The sequence below is a fragment of the Aedes albopictus genome, chromosome 3 (genome assembly GCF_035046485.1).
Source record: "Aedes albopictus strain Foshan chromosome 3, AalbF5, whole genome shotgun sequence".
Lineage (NCBI taxonomy): Eukaryota > Metazoa > Arthropoda > Insecta > Diptera > Culicidae > Aedes > Aedes albopictus.
The window spans coordinates 3,914,791-3,936,641 of NC_085138.1; the positions used below are offsets into that span (position 1 = coordinate 3,914,791).

The 21,851-nt window shown below is 37.1% G+C and overlaps 1 protein-coding gene across 2 annotated transcripts in view; it reads right to left on the minus strand.

Annotated features, from left to right (window-relative positions):
* Window positions 1–21,851, minus strand: part of LOC109414166 (putative tyramine receptor 2) — a 262,628-nt gene that overhangs the window by 37,540 nt on the left and 203,237 nt on the right. For both annotated transcript variants that reach the window (XM_062860650.1, XM_062860649.1), the window contains exon 3: window positions 17,357–19,225. In XM_062860650.1, the coding sequence (XP_062716634.1) occupies window positions 17,436–18,989 (1,554 nt within the window). In that variant the 5' untranslated portion in view covers window positions 18,990–19,225 and the 3' untranslated portion in view covers window positions 17,357–17,435. The remainder of the gene's footprint in view (window positions 1–17,356; window positions 19,226–21,851) is intronic.

Below are 21,851 nucleotides of genomic sequence, written 5' to 3' on the forward strand. Positions count from 1 at the left end.
AGAGGGCGAGGTTGAGGCGCCTGCTTGGATCGAATGAAATGTTTTCAACAATTACCTATATCCACATTCATTCCGGGGAATGTGGTACACCGGGTACACCCCATATCTACTGAAGGCACAAATTTGAAATCGATTACACTGTGAGGCGAAGCCAAGCATTCTTGGTATCGAGAGAGAGAAGAAACAAATGCGTTGAGTAATCCATTTGGTGATGTTGTGCATATCGGTTCCTGTCGGCATAATGCTGAAGTTTATTAGGAGGATATTTATTACCCAGGTTTTATTTCATGAGACTGTCTGATTCCGGGCAAATAGGTGGACCCGTAGAGGGTGAGTTTTTCGAGGAATGAAGTTTCAGACTACTGGCATCTGCACCGAAATGTACGCGTACGAATAATCTAATCCATCTAGCCGGAGGGTATCCAATTTATCCTACTTCCACGTGTTTTGCATCACCACCAATTTGGAATGTTTTATTGTTTAGGCTCTGTTCGCCTAATTGAGTTTTCGGAAAACGATAATTGTCCTATACAAGTACTTTACGATGCTTCTGCATCGAGTTTAAGCTTCAGGTATGGATATTCTTTAGAATTTAAGAGGTATAAAAACTCAACCTTTATGTATTTAACAATTTTGTATTAAGTTAATTGTACACTTAATACAAAATTAATTAATACAAAATCAGTGTTAAAATACACGTTGATAAAAACAAAAAAAAAAAAGTTGTATTCCGCTGAAACTGTTAATTAGCCTTCCAAATGAACGAACAAGTAAAAAAAAACTGTTAATTGTTTGAGCCCACGTTTTCTATAAATTTAAGCGCATTTTATATTATGAAATGATGTATCAAGTATAAATCTCTATTTTTTTCAGGAGTCCTATTTGTTAGGTGTTAATTTAAAAGTTTCTTGAAAAATTTCGCAAGACCTTTTTATTTAAGCAATCGTCAAAAAATTGTCAACATATTTAATATTTCTGCAAAAATTAGTTTAGTTTCTAATTTTTGTTTGTTTCAAAAAGTTTCCCGATTTTTTGGAAACTTTTTATAGATAGTTTCCGGACTTTTATCAGGAATCTGCACAAGTCTCTTAGGTTCCCTCAAAGGTTTTGCTGATTTTTTATGAGTTCTGAAAATCCGTTTTGTCCGTGACATGCCTCCTAGATTTACCAAGGTATGCTTCCATGATTTGCTATTGGCATTTCTATGTGAATTTATAGGCTCCTCCAAAGGAGCCTTAATTCAAAAAAAGGTTAAGATATTTGCTTCAAAATAAACAGTGATGATGTTATTATTCCTACAGAAATTCAATGGAAAGATGATAGAAAATAGCCTTGGAAGTTCTGGAGGAATTTTCAAAGGAGTTCGTGAAGGAAGAATTATACAAAAAAGATCCCAGAGGACTTCCTTGAGGAATTCCCAGAGTAATTTATAAGACACTTCTGAAGGAATCTTTAGAATTATTTGTGGTAATCGAAGGGATTGACACGAGAAATATTAGAAAAAATTCTAAATGAATTTGCGGAGAAATCACTGGAAGAATCTTCTGCGGAATCTTGTACCGACTTTTCGAACCTTCTTAGTGGAATAGCCTCTTCGAGTGAGTGTTTCAAGTTTTGTAACCTTTAATATTACCCTTTAATACTTATTCTTTGACAGATACATACATGTATTTCGACTACCACTTGTTCCTCAGTGTCAGTTCTCCACAAGTTCAGTGACATTCCCAGAAAAGGATCTTGGTATCCCTCAAAAACATCTTTTGACCAATCTTAGATATATTTCTGAAGAGATTCTTTGTGGAAAATAATTCGAAGAATATTATTCTGGAAGAATATTTGGAGGAGTTTTTTGAGTATTCAACATAGAAAAAATCTAGAGAAAGAGTCTGAAAATTCATGGAGCAATTTTTGGAGTATTTCTCAGAACATCATCTGAAGAAACTTTAGGAAAAAACTTCTGGAGGATTCCTTGTAGAAATTTTTGTAGCTTTCCTTGCACGAATTATTAGGATACATTTTGGAGAAAAAAATATTTGGACGAACCTAAAAAGTTTTCAGAGGAATCCTTAGACGAATATTTGGAAGATCTGTCGAAAGAATTTATGGAGGATTTTTCAAATTTTGGGGATATGCTCGAAGAAATCTTAGGAGGAATCCTTGCAAAGTTTTAGGGGAATTGTTAAATAAATATTCTGTGAACTTTCAAGAGAAGACATTGGAACAACCCTCAGTTGGAAACCCTCTATAAAACCTCCGAGGGAATTTCTGGAGTATCATTGGAGGAACGTCTGAAAAAAAAATTTGATGAAATTCTTATACAAATCCTTGGCGAAATTTCAGTAGGTACCTGTGTTTTTTAAGTAACTTGTGGATGAATCACCGGAAAAAAATTCTCAAGTTTCTTGAAGAAATCCCATCCTAAGTTTTTAGTTAAGTAAACTAGAAACTAAACTAAGAATCATCATAAAACCCAAAAAAGGTATTTGAAGGCTATTATAACCTCTACACAACTACAGGGGATAGACAAAATGATCGGGACAGGCAAAACATTCACTTTTCAAAAAAAGGTAAAAGAGCTGTAACTTTTTGAAAAATGCATAAAAAAATCTGTATTTTTTACTGGAAGTTGATCAACTAGTTGTGCATCAATGGTCCAAATTTGGACAAAGATCGGGCTCTTGAACATAAAGTTAAAAAAAATCTAGAAAAAGTCATAATTATCCGATAGTTAACTTTAAGCTGTTATATCTCCGGATTCAATGAACCGAATGCAATGAAGTTTTGAGCTTTTATGACTCATATAATGAGCTTTGAAAAAAGTTTGACTAAACTTGAAATTATTGATAAGAAAAAAAGTAACAGCGATTTATTGCCGATTATTTGGTTACTTCCTGTCAAAACATATTCATATGGAAGTCAATTAGAGGGAATTTAAATAAACTATAATTACCATCTCGAATTTTGAAGCGATGTTGAAAATTTTGATAATTTGGTGTTATAACAGAAAAATTGCCTAAACGCTGTAATTTTCCTCCGTGTTGAAAGTATTAGGTTCTGTCAAAAGTTTTTGAAAGCTTATTATATAAGTCATAAATGCTCAAAATTTGATTGCATTTGGTTCATTGAATCCGGAGATATAACAGTTCAAAGTTGGCTATCGGATAATTATGACTTTTTCTAGAATATTTATAACTTATGTAGATTATCCCGATCTTTCCCAAATTTTGATTATTGATACACACCTAGTTGATCAGCTTCCAGTAAAAATTTTAGATTTTTTGATGCATTTTTCAAAAAGTTACAGCTCTTTTACCATTTTTTGAAAATTGAAAATTTTGCCTATCCCGATCATTTTGTCTATCCCCTGTAAATGGACATCAAAATGCTACTTGGGCTAGGGAACTTTCAAAACAAATATTTGATTAGATTGCAGGAGGAATCCTGTGGGAATTTTCTTGGAAGTTTCTAAAGATTATTTCCCCTAAAGAATTTCAGGAGAAATTCTCTAAAAAACCTTGAAGGAGTTTTGGGAATACATGTGAAGAAGTTGTTTGGAAAGTTCTCGAAAAAAATAAAAGACAATTCCTCGAGTAACCTTTGCCGGAATTGCAGAGATAGTTTCCGAAGGAAAAATAAGAATAACTGATTTTAAGAATTAAGAAAAAGAGTGTTGATTAAGCTTCAAGTTAAAATTTAACGTGTTTAATGTGAATAAAAACATAAAAAGTTAAGGTTGATTCTAGAACAAATCGTGGTAGAAATTTCTTAAAAATTCTTTAGGAAGTTTTTAGAAGAAACTTCCATAAACTTACGATGATTTGTTTGCTCAGAAGTGACTAGTTTCACCCAACGGAGGACAAGATCTCGATGAAACTGCTGCGGATGATTATCTACCAAGAGTTTCACACAAACTGTAATGATATGAGGGGCCCAGATCCCATTGCATCATTACAGTTAGTCCATCATATCATTACAGTTAGTGACCATTTTGTAGGTTTTTAGCGGAAATGTAAAAATAACTTCAGATTTCAAGCTTTTTGGAACTTTCTTAAGATTAATTTAACGATGATTTGAAAAAATACAAAAAATCGGAGAAAATTGGGTCCATCTAGAAACTCTATACATCTATATGTATAAAAATGCAGTGGCATACGTGGGACCGCGCATAACTTGCAAACGGAAGGTCTGATTTTGGTCGTCTAAGTTTTGTTCTGTTAGTTTTCACCCAAGGAAGGTTTATGAGGCATAAAACATGAAAAAATTAAGAGTTTTTGAAAATCGATATTCCATACATTTTGACCGGGGACATGGTCTTGGCTAGAAACTTGAAACGTCGAAAAACGCAGTAGGCAAGACAAAGTTTGCCGGGTACAGCTAGTATTGTATGAAAATTGATGAAAATCTTTAAGCCTCGTTTACTCGAAAGAGCGTTTTTGCCACTTACACCCCTTTGCTTCTATCAATCTCATATGTTACCTACGGGCAGAATTTGTAATTGTCGTTGTTCTCTTGTTTATGTGGCAAATCCCTCCCGGTATTTACTAAGTATTTCTCCATGTAATTTCTCAGTGTTTTCATCAGTTGTAGTTTTGTCAAAGATTACTTAAATTATTTCTTCAGGAATTATTTCAGAGGTTTCTCTAAAATTTCTTCAGAGAATTTTTATCAGAAAAGTGTTCTTTGAAGCGGGAGGTACAACGTATTGGCGTGGTTATGATCTTTGTAGCTTTTCAGCACCAGAATGCAGTGAATTTTTCATCAGCCGGCTTGCCAAGAAGAACACAAGGAAGACAAAACAAGAAAAATGAACTGGTGAAGAAAACGCAAGATCTTTATACAAGACAACACAGGGATTCTTACGTACTTTACGGGATTTCTCTTTCGATTTTCCCAGTATTTTCTCAGAATTCCTGATGTCTTTGTCATGGAATACCTATATTAGGTTGTCCCAAAATTGCACATGGTCGAAAAGCTTAGGGGCTCACCCTGCAAATGATAGCTAAGGGTGTTAGAAACAAACTTTTGTATGACGGCAACTTTCAGAAATGACGTTTAGAGGTCGCCCCGGCGAGATTTTTGAAAAATGGCCATTTTTCGTAATAAATTTCATACAAATATTTTTTCCGTACATAAATTGGCAATACCCACTATTTTTATATTTTTTACAGCTTTATATGGATCTAAACTTCTTGGGGAAAATAATTAACGACATGTTTTGCTGGTAACTTTTTGATACTGAATTTTTGAATTTACTAAAATTTGTCATTTTTTGATATACTGTGCATTTTACCCATCATAAAAAGTATCTGAACCTAATGCTAATTTAAAAAAAAATCCATAAAAAGATAGGAAATTTTATGAGGAAAAACTTTGCCGAAGACAGCATTGCGATTTTTCTATCCGTTTTAGAGTTATTCACGATTTACTATTTGGTGAAATTTGAATTTTTAGGTATTTTTCTAAAAAAGTCACATAAGAACTTCTTAAAAACACATACAAAGTAAAAAATCACGTATGCTCAACAAGTTTTTGTCTTGATTGTGTTTAGTTGGATTGGTCATGGATTGAATGCCATCCTCCTCAGCCTACTCGATTAGTCTAGTCTAGTCTAGTCAGGTCTAGTCTACACATACACATACCATCCTCAGCCTACTTGATTAGTTCCAAAACTACTGCATTTCCTTTTCTTTATATTTGAAAAAGCTTTTTACATATTAAATGGCCGAAATGTTTTAGCTCCGTGATGGACTTTGATTTTGTCGTGCGCTCATGAATGTTCGTGAGGGACTTCATCTGTCATGCCCTTACCGAACCAACCAACAGGTTGTCCGTGAAGGACTTTATTTGTTCCTCGTGCGTCTTGACGAGGCGTGGCACTGTAGATTTGATCGCTTCGTTTAACTTTTATTTCCATCCGATTCATTGGTTCGGAATAGCCAAGGTGTTCTTCCGAAAGCAACAACAAGAGAGGGAAACTGTCTCCAATTCGATGGTAGCACGGGTTCCCTTGGTAAATCTTGTCACAGTAGGTCCTCGATGGCCAGCTTGTTGAACTTTCGAGCCGAAAACGTTCAGACGACTTTGCCACATTGGGCTGGGCTGAGGGTTTTCGTTTAAACGTCTTCGATTTATTCGTGGTTTCATTCTTATTCTTTTTCTTCTTCATTGAAATCGAGCAACTTCTCCGAGATCCGATCCTCGTCAGTCATTTGGGGTGGGTTGCGTACTTGCTTCTTGACAGTTGGACTGGTCATGGATTGAATGCCATCCTCAGCCTACTTGATTAGTTCCTAAACTACCACACTCAAGTTTTTCTTAAAAAGATCCTCCAGGGATTCGATCAGCAATTTCTTTGGGAATTACTGATACTAGTAATAAAGGATTGCTTCTGGAATATTTTCGGGATTTTTTTAAAGAACATACCTCAGGCATTCCTCCAGGGATTCCATAAAAAAATGCTCTTGGAACTTCCTCAGGCGTCCTTCATATAATTTCTTACTGATTCCTTCCGAAGTGAAACCCTTGAGAATTCTATAAGTGATTCTTTCAGCATTTTTTTCAAAACTTCCCCAAGGATTTTCTAATTTTTTTCTTGTTTACACATTTTTAGCAGTAGTGACTTCTGAAACTCTCTCGGGGATTCTTTCAGTAGTTTCTTCGTTTTTTTTCAAAAACTCCCACATGGAGTCAGGAGTCTTTCCCCATCCTCCTTACATTTTTCTCAGAGGTTTTCTCCTAGAATTTTCTCAGACATGTTTTTGTAATTTTTTTCCCGGATTCCTTCCCGGGATTTTTTAGGAGTTTGCTCAGTGTTTCCTTCAGGAATTATCTCAAGTATTTCTGTAAAAGTTGCTTAGTGGTTCCTCCATGATGACTTTCATGAATTCTCTAGAGGATTTCTCCAGCAGTTTACTCAAAAAATTCCACAAGAATATCTTCAGTGATTCATCGAGGAGTTCTCACAGGAATTTCCTTACGAGATCCCTGAAGGATCTCTCTTGGCATTCCCTCAGAAAAATGAAATTTTTAGAGGAATATTATGGAGGAATCCTTATGCATATTTTTTTGGCAATTCTTGCATATTCTTTGAATAATTCCTAGAATAATCCTTGGAAGAACTCTCGAAGAAACCTGTAGAATTCCTTTAAGGATTATCTGGCGGAACTCGTAGCATAAACTTCCAAAGTGTTTATTGAACGATATGGTTTGCTATATAGTTCGCTCATTCGATGTCCCTATTTGATTATTAAAAAAATCATTGGAGGGTTTCGTGGATAAATATTTGGCTGGAAACATTTCTTGTATACTATTTCAAGAAGTACTCAGTAGTTCTCAGAAAGTTTTTGCAGTTCAGGGTTCCTCCAGGAATGTTTTCAGAAATGTCTCTAGGAATTCGTTCCGGGATTTCTCAGAAATTCCTTCAAGGAAACTTACAGAAATTCCTTCTGTGATTACCCAGCGATTTTTCCTATGATTTCTTCAGGCAATCTTTATTTAGAAGTTCCTTCAGAACATCCCTCTGAGATTCTTCAAGGATTCCTTTTAGAACTAAGGGATTCCTTGCGAATTTTCCTCAGGAGCTTCGGGAATCCTCTAGGAATTGTTTCTGAGGTTCCTGTGCGCTTTAGATTTATTGCGAGCAAGCGGGAGCTGCGGAAATGCACTACTGATTTGCACTTTGACGTTGCTGCACGAGGAACGACGACACGGGTGACTATGATTCGTGACGCCTACTATGATTGCTTGATGTGCTATGCGTCGTTGTCTGCTGTTCAATATGACAACATAAATCTACTGTCACACATCCTCCCTCCTCTCAGGAATTGAAAGTTTTTTTTAAAGAAAATATTGCTTCTTTTTTCTAGAAACCGGCCATTTTTCATGACAAACAATGGGATTCCATTATTCTTTCAGTCATTTTGAAGAATCATTATGCACGAATGAAAAGGTGTGAACTATCTGAAGTGGCTTACTGAGTGACGAGATCGGAAATTTAATCATTATTAAGCATTCCGAAAACAGACGCCACTGACCTATCTACCTTAATGACTTGTGGGCTACAAAATAACTTTATTCCAATGTTTCAATACTCCAATGCTCTACTACTGTACAATCTTTGTCGGTCTAGGACGATATTTCTCCAGTTTCCGATATTCGCTCTACGTATCCACCTCACTGAAATCAGCCGTTTTTTTATGTTTCATAATATACGCTTCTTTGTACCCTTGGTACATCTGGTGATTCTTGCGTCTGCGCCACACAACATTTACTCGTTTCCCACCGAGAATTGCCGTAGTACTTTGCACTCAGCGAATATCGTTTGGGTTTCTAAATTAAGGAACCTATGATGGTTGCAAAATCCATAAAAGGCCCTATTCGCAATTGTAATACGCCTTTTAACTTCACGGAACGCCATTCTCACGTGTCACAAGTGTTCCAAGATAAACAAATTAATCAACCTCAAACCCTTCCCATCAATAACTACTTCAGTACAAGTAGTGTTAGCCTTGTCGCTACCCGAAATCATATATTTCGTCTTGGTAGAATTGGTCGTCAAGCCTACGCTTACTGTATTCCTCTTCAGAGGAGCGTTATCTTCCCCCACTGCTCTATGATCGATACCGATGAGATCGATGTGGGCTAATTAATTTTATTGTCAAGAAACAATTACAAAGGGTGCGGTCATCCGGACGCGCTGTGGACTATTTTTTTTTATTGTCTCCAAAAGACAATTACAAGAGTGCGGTCATCCGGACGCGCTGTGGACTATTTTTTTTATTATCGCTAAGAGATAATTTCAAGGGTGCGGTCATCCGGACGCGCTGTAGACTTTTTTATTTTTATTGTCGCCAAGAGACAATTTCAAGGGTGCGGTCATCCGGACGCGCTGTAGACTTTTTATTTTTATTGTCGCCAAGAGACAATTTCAAGGGTGCGGTCATCCGGACGCGCTGTGGACTATTTTTTTTTTGTCGCCAAGAGACAATTTCAAGGGTGCGGTCATCCGGACGCGCTGTGGACTATATTTTTTTATTGTCGCCAAGAGACAGTTGCAAGGGTGCGGTCATCCGGACGCGCTGTGGACTATTTTTGTTTTTGTCGCCATGAGACAATTTCAAGGGTGCGGTCATCCGGACGCGCTGTAGACTTTTTATTTTTATTGTCGCCAAGAGACAATTTCAAGGGTGCGGTCATCCGGACGCGCTGTGGACTATTTTTTTTGTCGCCATGAGACAATTTCAAGGGTGCGGTCATCCGGACGCGCTGTAGACTTTTTTTTTTATTGTCGCCAAGAGACAATTTCAAGGGTGCGGTCATCCGGACGCGCTGTAGACTTTTTTTTATTGTCGCCAAGAGACAATTTCAAGGGTGCGGTCATCCGGACGCGCTGTGGACTATTTTTTTTTATTGTCGCCAAGAGACAATTACAAGGGTGCGGTCATCCGGACGCGCTGTGGACTACATTTTTTACATTTTTTATTGTCGCCAAGAGACAGTTGCAAGGGTGCGGTCATCCGGACGCGCTGTGGACTATTTTTGTTTTGTGTAAGACATTCAAATATTAACCTTTTATCAAATGGAGTAAGGAAGTTTGCGAAATTTTATAGAGATTTAACCCTCGAGCAGTCGCGTCTTCGACTACCTGCAGCGACGCCACGCTCACGCTGTGTACCACATGCGTGCATATTTCATGGTGCGTGTACTCAGTGCACGACGCGACCGCTCCCGGGTTATTCAACTTACAAAAATAAATGTTTACTGTCCGGAGCTCTCAAGCAGTCTTGTAAACATTCGACACTTTTCACTACCTTCGTTTTTTTTTGCGGTCGACTGTCAGCCTGCTTTGCTACACTCGTGTACTACAGTTACCTCTTAAACACAAAACGAGCGGAAGAACGAAGGTCAATAAACATAAAAACGAATCAAATCAATGTCGTCTGGCATGATGACATTTGCCTAATTCTAGCTTTCCGCATAGATTTCAGTTGAATGTCAATATTAATTTATACTTGCTTGTTAAATCGAATACGATACTCACATATGGCTAAAAATAGCGAACACTTTAACTCTATATCATTTAAAATTTTAGATCGAATCGAAATCGAATAAGAGTCCCAACCAATAAATCAGTTGCTTTTATACAGTAGTGTTGTAATGTTCCTAAATACACAAAGCAGCAGCACTTCGTAACTTTTTAAGGAACGTTCTTTCAGCTAGAAGCTGTGACAAAGAACCTATTGACACAACCACACAGTTTGCACAATGTATACATTATTGCGTTTGACGATTCACAAGCGTTTGTAGCAAGGTGAAGTTGGGTAAGGTATCTTGTGGCATAATTATAAAGCCTTGTCTGAAGTAAAACAAAAACAAAGTAACCTGATGATATTCAAATGATTAATTTGAGGATGCCGTATAACTATTGTTTAACAGCTGTGGAAAGGTTGAAGAGGCTGCTTTTTCACGATGTTATTCAGTTAGTGATTACATGGGAGCCAAGAAAAGAGCTATGACTTGGTGATATAGAAGCTGATCGCACAGCACATACATGTGGATTAAGTTTGCCGGATTCATTGGTATAGGGCTTGCATAGAAGGTTCCGTACATACGTAACATACAGTAACTCAGCATCATGCCGTTTTGAGGACGCTTTGTTGACGTTTACATTCACAATAAAGTTTAGTTAAGACATTTGCTCAAGACTTCCCTTTTTTATTACGATTACAGTAGCGCTTATAATCTTCATTTGAAATCAAATTAATGAAGGGGAAATTGGCTGCGCCACGCGTTCAGTAATTCCTCTTACATGTAATCGCAAAAAAAAATCTTTAAAGCTTTAAATTTTTGTCTTTTACCGGAAAACCCATTTTTTTGGTATTAATAGCTGGTTAATGTTTATAACTCTGCGGGGTAGGCCAAAAGTAGAATCCGCCACTTCATCATTATGTTCCGTTTTTAGTTGACTAAATTACTTTGGACAAAAAAAAAATCACTGAATAATCGAGTTACTACACCGTATTGGAAATCAACATCTAGTGTGCCGTGTCTTTGCGGCGCAGCGGATTTGAAAATTGATAGGTAGTTGTTGAGAAACTCAAAACAACTGCCACAATGCCATGACGGACGAATCGCGTCAAAATGTTTATGTGTTTTTTTTAAACCAATTTCACAACCAATCATCTTCTGTGCTTAATTTGGGTGCTGTAAATTTGTATACTTTAGTTGATTAAATATCTTACCTAGCGAACTTAGTTGTGGAAACACTTATTACTACAGTCGCGACCTGCGACGATTGCGGATTAACACAAATAAAACGTTTTTTTTTATTCAAATAGCCGCCACGACATCCACCGGAAAACCACCCAAATACATGCACTAAAACAATCAGCACCGTAAGCAGCATTAGGAGATGCACGTTACTTTACTTAAGAAAGCATGACCGTATCGATTGGTCCACAATAAAATTTCCAACTTACCATATCTGGACCTGCAGCTAAATGTATTTCCCAGACCCGTCATTTTATCCTACCTCACAGACACTCAAAAGTATATTTTCTCCCATTTTTTTCACATAAGCACTACGATTAAAAACACTCACTATGACACAATTACTTTGTTCCTGCACGCCCCCGCTTGCCCACATCCATTTCTAATAGGTTCTTCTGTAATTAATCCGGCAGGATCGCCAAATGTGCGCTTTAGATTTATTGCGAGCAAGCGGGAGCTGCGGAAATGCACTACTGATTTGCACTTTGACGTTGCTGCACGAGGAACGACGACACGGGTGACTATGATTCGTGACGCCTACTATGATTGCTTGATGTGCTATGCGTCGTTGTCTGCTGTTCAATATGACAACATAAATCTACTGTCACACAGTTCCTTCCAAAATTCCGACAGGAATTTTCACCGAGATGCTTCAATTTGGAACGTCTTCAGAAGTTTTTTAATGGATTTCCAGAATGATTTTCTAGAAAACTGGCATTCCGGAAGAAACCAACGGAGGTTACCCAGAAAGAACTTTGGGAGGAAGCCTGACAAAGCTGACGGAGGAGTTTCTTGAGAAACTGTTGGAGGAATTCCTCAAGAAATAAGAAATTTCCTGGGTAATTTCATAAAGTACGCCACAAAAAAACTACTGGAGGATTTCCATCTTACAAATCCCAGATGGGTGACCGGAGGAATTCCAGAAGGATCTGCCATTAATCCAAGAAAAGCTCCGGGAGCAGTTCCCGGAGGAATCCCCCCAGAAGGATTCCTGAAAAATTCCCTTAAGAATTCCAGGAGGATTCCCAGAAGTAGTTCTTGGGGGAATCCTGAGAGGAGTGTCCTCAGAAATTCCGTAGGGAACTTCCGGAGGAATCCCTGGAGATGTTCTTGAAGCAACCCTAGAAGTAGTTCCTGAATGAATCCCAGGAGGAATTCCGGAAGAAGTTTTTGGTGGTATACTGGAAGATTTTATTGGAGTATTCCCGGAAGGATTTCCTAGAAGAATCTTAGAATTCCTAAATCTCGAATGGATTTCTGAGGGGTCCTGAAACAATCCCTGCAGACATTTTGGAAGGAGTTTCTGAAGAAGTCCTGGTATGAATTTTTGATGCAATTTAGGAAAGATCTTCTGGAGAAACCCCGGAAAAAATCTCTGATACGATTTCTGGAAGCATCCCAGAAGCAATTCCAGATGTATTTAGTCTCAGAAGAAAAGCCATGAAATAAGGGAACACCTGGGAGAATTCTATAGACTGTTTCAAAAATTATAAATATAGACTGTTTCAGAAATTATAAATACACTTTGTTTATTAAATTAAATGAACTGTTCTAATGATTTTTACCAACTTCTTTCAGGGTATAGCATATTATACTCCATATTTTTATATTTCCTTTCAATTGTCTTGATATTTTAAAGAACAGTCGAGCTCTCTAACAAATAACTTAATTTTTCAAATTTGCATTTGCACAAAGGTGTTTTTTAATGATTTCAACATTTTTTATCACTAAAAACCAAAAATTATCTAAATTTTTATCACATTCGCTTTCTCAACAAGTTGTCTAAGGAATGCCTTGATAAAAGTTTGGGAAAAATCGTTAAAGGCATTTCCACAACATTTTTTCGGAAATCAAGTTTCTCATTTTTTAAGGTTTTCTACGGAACATAAGAACTACCACACAGTTTCTTAGCTTTCCTGAACGCATTTAATCTAAACAAACTCATTTTTTCAGCTCATTCGATCCTTCAGATAGCAAAGCTTGTCATACCATAAAAACGAATGCAGTAAGCAGTTATTAAGTCATTCGTTTGCTTAACGTTTGTTGCTACTGGTGTTGTTGAGAAATTTAGAACAAAAATTTTTGTTTTGAGAAGGCCCGTAATGGTGGTTCTTGATCAAATATTCCAGCAAAAATTACTCTAAGCAATCGAGAAATATCTTTTATTATCGATACAGCCATTTTTATTGTGTTTGGAAATTAAATATTTTATCTGTGAGATTTTTTTCTATTCTACTATGCTACATTTTTTGACTACTTTGTGCAACTTCAAATTTTGATCATCTTGTTTACAGAGCCCTATTTTTTAACTTTTACCAGAAACATCTACAAAATTGGTATTATTTGCTTCGTTAGCATGTTTACTATAAGAGCTATAAGAAACTTTTTTGGATAATGTGCTCAAATTGAAATGGCAGGTTATCGTTAGTGTATTTATAATTTCTGTAACAGTCTATACACTTTGTTTTTCTAATAAAAAGATATGTTTTGATGTTTTTGACTCATTGTTTTCACAATACAGTATATTGTATTCCATATTTTTCCATATTGTATTCCGTATTTTTGCATGTAAACTGTCATGATATTTTGGAAAACAATCGAGTTCTTCAATTATTTACTTCATGCTTGAAAAATAAATTTGCACAAGGGGGTTTTCAACATTATTTCTTACCAAATTCCAAAAATTATCTTACTCTTTATCACATTCGCTAACTCTATAGCTTGTCAAAGAAATGCCGTCATCAAAACCTGGAAAAAAATCACGAGTCAATTTCCATGGAATTTTGATGAGATCAACTTTCTTATTTTTTCAAGGTTTTTCTAAGCAACGTAAGGACTTCCATACATTTTATTATCGTTTATGAACATATTTCATTACAACTAAGTTTTTTTTTTGCAGGTCATCTTGACATTTTTTTCCGACCAAAACAACTTTGGTTAATGGAGAAACATCTTTTCTTATCGATACAGTAATTTCCATAATGTTTGTTAAGGAAATGGTTGATTTATGAGATTTTTTATATTCCACTGTCATATATTTCATGACCGTTTTGTGCAACTTCCATTTTTTAACCTTTGATTTACAGATCTCTAATTTCTATCTTTTGCACGAAATGGTAACAAAGTTGGTATTATTTGTATCATTAGAGTGTTTACTACATGGCCTATTAGGAACTTTCGTGCATATCACTCTAAAATGAAAATGACAGTCAATCTTAATGTATTTATAATTTCTGAAACAGTCTATAGGAGAAACATCTGGAGGAATCCCAGAAAGCATTGCTTAAGAAACCCCTGAAGGAATCTCTAGGGGAATCCCGAGAGTACTTCCTGGAGCAATCCCGGATGGAATCTGTTTAGGAATCTCAGAAGAAAGTCTTGGGAATGTTCCCAGAGGAAACTTCTGAAGGAATCCTTAACCCACGAGCGATCGCGCTGTTGTATTTTGTACAACACGCTGAAAAAATCTCGCTTTTTGTACTCCGCATTAGCGTGGTGCTGACGCAGGTAGTCAACCGCGCGAGTTACGGAAGGTTGATCGTCCTTACCCAAGTAACAATTCCATCGCTGATTGGTTTTGTTTGATTTTTATTAATGTTTTATTACAGCAATAATTAAAACTCACAGTTTTATGACTGCTTTTATGAAAACCATTGATAAAATATTCTATAGTATACTTGAAGATATCCATAAAGACAGATTTTAAGAGTAAACAAATCTTTCCGATTTGTAAACCTTCTGGCAATCATTATTACCACAATAAAACTGTTGAAACTCTCAACAGATGGCGATCCGTTCGATTAGTAACGACATCTGTTGGTGGGAAAGCAGAACTACGACATTTCTAGGTTTATTGCGGTCATCATAAAAGTAAACTTGCTTTCGTTTTATTTTCGCTGATTATGGTTGTCGCCCTACTGAAGAATTAGCTAACGTGAATGAAAAATAGTTAATTTTGGTCAAATTAGCAATGAATTGATAGTTTGCCGACATTTCCATAACATGCTCACAGAAATAAACTCTCTCAGCTGAGTTTTCTTGTGATTCGAGATAGTTTTACTAAATAAACAAATTGATTTATTTCATTCCAAGATGATAATATTCACTATTTTTGAAGCGCATTAATTTTATGATTCTGCCACCCCAATATTCACGGTAAAATTGAATGCGCATAAGCCTACCAACACTATAACAACTAAAATATTACTTTGAAATGACCGCTTCTACTTACGAATGATGTATCGTCCTGAACTTTACGTGCCATCGAAAAAGATTCTCTGCATCTTGAGCTGGCATAGTTTTTATTGAAAAAAAAAAAAAACAACAACAATCGAGAATGGGAAATTTTTCTGCTTGGTTTTAAAACGGTTTTATTGCTACTCTTAATGCGGTTTGCAAAATCTCTCCGAGAGTGGTCCACTTAGCCGGAAGATGCTCTTAAAGAGGTAATCAAGAGGTTTTGATGTATAAATCAGTTTTATTGCGAGTTTTATAAAATTGGTCATGAAGATCTCTTGTAGAGCCGAACAAAACTTAAAATGTTACTTGGGCAGTGCTATAGGCAGATGCCTTGCTACAATAGATGGTAGAACCAAACCATCATTATCAAAAGTACAACCCAAGTAACATTTTAAGTTTTGTTCGGCTCTACAAGAGATCTTCATGACCAATTTTATAAAACTTGCAATACAACTGAATCATACATCAAAACCTCTTGATAACCTCTTTAAGAGTATCTTCCGGCTAAGTGGACCACTCTCTAAGAGGTTTTGCAAACCGCATTAAGAGTAGCAATAAAACTGTTTTAAAACCAGTTGAAAAATTTCCCATTCTCGATTGTTGTTGTTTTTTTTTTTTAACAAAAACTATGACAGCTCAAGATGCAGAGAAGCTTCTTCGATGGCACGTAAAGTTCAGGAGGATATATCCTTCGTAAGTATAAAGCGATCATTTCAAAGTAATATTTTAGTAGTTATTGTGCTGGTAGGCTTATGCGCATTCGAATTTACCGTGAATATTGGGGTTGCAGAATCATAAAATTAATGCGCTTCGAAAATAGTGAATGTAATCATCTTGGAATGAAATAAATCAATTTGTGAATTTAGTAAAACTATCTCGAATCACAAGAAAACTTTGCTGAGAGAGTTTATTTATGTGATCTTGTTATGAAAATGGTGGCAAACTATCAATTCATTGCTAATTTAAGCAAAATTAACTATTTTCCATTCACGTTTGGTAATTCTTCAATATGGCGACGACCATAATCAGCGAAAATAAAACGAAAGCAAGTTTACTTTTATGATGACCGCAATAAACCTAGCAGTGTCGTAGTTTCTGCTTTTCCACCAACAGATGTCGTTACAAATCGAACGGATCGCCATCTGTTGAGAGTTTTAACAGTTTTATTGTGGTAATAATGATTGCCAGAAGGTTTACATATCGGAAAGTTTTGTTTACTCTTAAAATCTGTCTTTTTGGATAACTTCAAGTATACTATAAAACATTTTATCAATGGTTTTCATTAAAGCAGTCATAAAACTGTGAGTTTTAATTATTGCTGTAATAAAACCTTAATAAAAATCAAGCAAAACCAATTAGCAATGGAATTGTTACTTGGAAATGCAGTGTATGTGCATTGTATGCATTTGATTTCGATTGCGGATCAACACCAACCGTCAGCACTTACCGTAACTAATTCTGAAAATCATTAGGTGAAACTAATAATACCGTTTCGCCCGAACCTGATACCGTTCGATAATGATCGGGTAATTGGAATTTTCCAACACCTAAATTGAGCTGAACACCAATCTATCAAAGTGCATCAAATGGCACGAAAAGCACAAAGCTCAAATTAGTGCAATCCGACTCCAGATTGCTGCGAGGAATGGTTTCTCGTTTCCAATTACCTACCTGCCAGCGATGATTGCATGTTCCCGCAATGTCTATCTACTCGATTTGTGCCCCATCATGTGTCTACATATGCGTACATTCAAAATGCCAACCACCCGGATGCAGCCGCACAATGTGCGACAAGTCATGTCGTCGGGTCCTTTGAAAACGGAGCCACCCGGTTGCCATAGATACCTACCTATCTACCCAAAGTCAGTCCCCGGCCTCCTGCTCGTGCTCCAGTACCGAAGAAGAACACGGATGGAAACCAAACCGGCCTACTGTTTGATTCCGAGCAATCGTTTGAACGCTCGCCTGTAATCCAAATTGAATATCGTGTAAATAATAGGATTTAAAGCCGAGTTGATGTATCCCAGCCAAGTGATGAAGTTGATTAATTTGTTCGTCGGACAACAGCTCGGACAGAAGGGCAGGATGACGTACATGAGGAAGAAGGGCAGCCAGCAGACCACAAACACCCCCATGATGATGCCGAGCGTCCGGGCCGCCCTCCGTTCCTTGGAGAGCGAAATCTTCTGCTTCTCTTCGATAAACTGATTAATGCCGCCGGGCCTTCGGAACGATTGTTTCGTTCGGACTCGTGTTTCCGCCGAAGAACTAGCTTTTTGCTGCTGCAGCGCAGTTTTGTCGCCGTTGGCGGACGCGACGGCTTCTCCGTCACCGGTTGTAGCCATTCCGTTCGGACCGGTGGCCGACTTAATATCACAGTTTGCTTTCGCGCTGATGGACGAGTTTTCCGGACACTCCGTAACGGAATCTTCATCCCGGAGGGCTATCCGGAGCTGATTTTGCTTAGCACGCTTCGCCGCCTCCTTCGCTTCCTTTTTCTCTTTGGCTTTCTTCTTCCGCTTCCTTTGGGAGCGGTGTTCATTGCTACTGCTACTGGTGCTATTGTGCGGATGTTCGTTGTGGTTGGCTTCACTGCTAATTGATTCCTGGTCCGGTTGGTTCATACAAGTGTCTTTTTCACTCTGTCCGATACACCTACTAGCTAACGTGTTGATTTTGGACGCTTGGGCCCTCTCCCGGAGACGCCTCCGGGTGGCTATGTAGATTTCGATGTACACAATAGTCATGATGATCAATGGGATGTAGAATGATCCTAGCGACGAGTAGATGACATAACCTTGATTGCTTGTTAATTGACACGGGAACTCGCTGGAGAATTTCTCCGGCTCCGGCCAATCGTTCCAGCCGATCAACGGTGGAGAACTGATCACCAGCGATAGTATCCACACACCGGCAATCAATGCCAGCACTCGCTCCAAGGTACGTTTCTGAGCATAATTAATTGGATCGGTAATGGCCCAATACCTATCTAATGCTATTGCACACAGATTTAGAATCGAAGCTGTACAGCACAGGACATCCGACGTAAGCCACATTTTGCATACGTGGATGCCAAATTCCCAGCGGCCCAGTATCGAGTAGGCCACATTGAACGGGAGCACCAGAATGGCCACCGTCAGATCCGCCACTGCCAGTGACACAATGAAGAAGTTCTGCACAATCCTCAACGGTTTGTATGTGAACACACTCAATATGACTAGCACGTTGCCTACTATGGTAATGATGATAATGAGCGTCAGTACGAGTGCGGTTGCAATGGCCTCCCACTGTGGCACCGCTAGGTCGATTCCAAATATGCTCGGGTACAGAATCTCATCCTGCCTCGGGCACCCACCTCCGTCGTCAACCTCTCCCGTTCCACCACCTCCGATATCGACAGTCGACCCATTCGTCCCATTCGCACCGCCATTGTCACTCGAGTTTGTAATGTTGATAACCGGTATCACTGATACAATTGCCATTCTCTACGCATTATTCTCACTGTGCTGGTCTCGAAACACCAAAGTAAACCACTAGACTCTGTTGCTCGTTTGCCCTTGAAGCACCATATTGTCCTCTGCCTCCAGAGTGTGGTAGTAGTAGGCTCTGAGGCCGACCCGGGGCCGGGCGGCGGTTATTTACGGGCTCCGCAGCAGACCTCCGGTAGTAGGCCTTGGCTAGGGCAGAACGTTGCTTGTTTGTTGATGCGAATGGTTCTCTGGAATGACAGAAACAAACAGAGGGGAAATTTATTAGCAATGGCCAGAATCACACATACACTACAGGGCGAATGTTTGGGCCATTTGGGGTCGCTCCCTGAAAATATGGGAATATTTGAGGTTTGATAATTCGATATTGTGACAATTTTTGGTAGAAGTTGAAGTTATTTGACGTTGTTCAATGTTTGAACTTATTCCACTATTCAAGGTTTGATCTTAACTAAATCCTTAACTGATTTGATATTAGCACTTAGCACCCTTAGTAAATTTATACGTACTACAGTCGACTCTCCACAACTCGATATTCAAGGGACCATCGACTTATAGAATTACCGAGTTATAGAACAAATGGGGAGAAAGAAATCGCAGGACCAAAAACCTCGAAATTAAGTTTTGTTGATCTATACATCACTGTTTTGAGCCGGAAATGCTGTATTCATTATTTTAATTTTCGAATAAAAAAATATTTAGCCCTGCACAGTGGTCTCAAAGCTGTATCTGAATGGACAAAACGGTTACGCTTTAATTATAAGTTTTGGCTATATGCTGGAAATGTTTCTTCATACTTTCTGGACATTCTTTTCAATATTGTAAAAATAGGGTGGTCCGAATTATTTTCAAGACTACATATCCAACTTTTAAGTATTTTTTTTCCATATGAAGAAATTTAATGTCCCACAAAGTTGAAAAGGATTTGATTCTGAATAACTTTGCCGAAGCAACTATAATTCTATCGCTTATGGTTCAAGAGATATTATTATTTTAAATAATGTTAGGGTGATACCTAAAATAGTTTTTTTAACGTTTTATTCGCAGATTTTTTGTAAAAGTTTGTTCCGAGCAATTTCAAAACATTCAACATGTTTTTAAAGACAGCAAAGTTCTATGACCTCATTTTGTAGTAATTCGGAGTTTTCTTCTTTGAAAATTATTATCTAGTTCAAGCATAAGAGATAGAACTATGATTTTTGTTTTGAAAAGTTGTTTGGAATTGAGTACTTTTCAACTTTGTAGAAGTGTTCTGAAAAAAAAAATTGATTTCGTGGTTTGCGACTAAATTGGATCACCCTAATTTTATAAAAATAAAAAAAAATGTGCAAAACATGAAGAAAGTCTCCTGAAAACAGCATATAGGGCACAGCACTGTTTTGATTTTGTATGGGATTTTGACGTTTCATGGCCTTGTTGTTTACAAAATTTCTGTAAGAGTGAAAGAGAAGGAGATAATTTCATGCACTGCCCTATAGTAAAAACTATTAGTTTCCCGACTAGATGAACATAACAAGAATATATCATAATTATATCTAAATGTGATATAACTAACAAATTATGTTATAATTTTGTTATGACATGAACTGTTTATTACTTTTTCAAACTAAATTATAACAAAATATATTATCATCTTTTGTAACTGATTTTGTTACAAATAAATCAGAACAAACTCTGCTATAACTTTGTTTTTTTAACAATTGAACAAAATGATCAGTTGAAAAACTAACATAATTATATCAGAATATGAAATAATTTTAAATTTAAACTGTATTACAAAAAATAATAAATTTGATTATGTATTCGTGTTTTTCATTGCTTGTAGGGCAAAAGGTCGACGGATAGCAGTTAAAAAAAGATGCTTATAAGTTAACCGCTTTATTATGTGTAATTGAAAAAATTAAGAAAAAAACATTCAATTGGCTGTTGAGGGGCTGCAGTTTTGCTTGTTTTTTTTTGTCTGTATTAACGAGATTTTTAACCCTAGGCTAGTTCATCTCGGGACCCACGCTTTACTTCCCTTCCGAAGGAAGAACCCACATTTTGTGAGTATGTCGGGAGTGGGATTCGATCCCAGGTCCTCGGCGTGATAGTTTTGTGTTCTAACCACCACACCAGGTCCGCTCCACTTTTGCTTGTTTTTTTTTATTGCGTAGAATACCGGATGGGGTAGCCGGATACGCATCCGGCATTCTACGCAAAACTAAAAATACTCATATTTTTCCAATGAACTCGTTGCTGAGCATATCAAAAAAACTTCAAATTTCAAGCTTTCAGAAACTTTTTCAAGATTATTTTTATGATGATTAGAAAAAATACAATAAATCAGAGAAAATTGGGTTGATATTGAAACTCCATACATTTTGTATGGGATGGAAAATTGATGAAAAACCTCAAAGTTCATTTACTCGAAAGTGGTTTTTTGTAACTTACACCCCTTTAAATTTAAGTATTTAGATTTACCAGTGCAATCGCAAATTGAATATATAGCTATTTCAATCAAAAAGAATGCATTTGTATTCTCAATTATTTGTTTCTATATTCCTCCTAATGCAAGCTTTACTCTTTCTCAACTCATAGCTATTTTAGCCCAAGTTCCAACTCCTTTTTATATATTAGGTGATTTTAATGCGCATAATGTGGCATGGGGTAGTTCAAGATCTGATGGACGAGGTTGTTTAATGATGGATTTGATTGATGATTTAAATTTAAATATTTTAAATGATGGATCTTTTACCAGGATTGCAGTACCTCCCTTTCATTCTTCTTATGTAGATTTATCACTTTGTTCCAGTACATTATTTATGATGTCTACTTGGAAAATTATAAATGACCCTAATAATAGTGATCATTTAC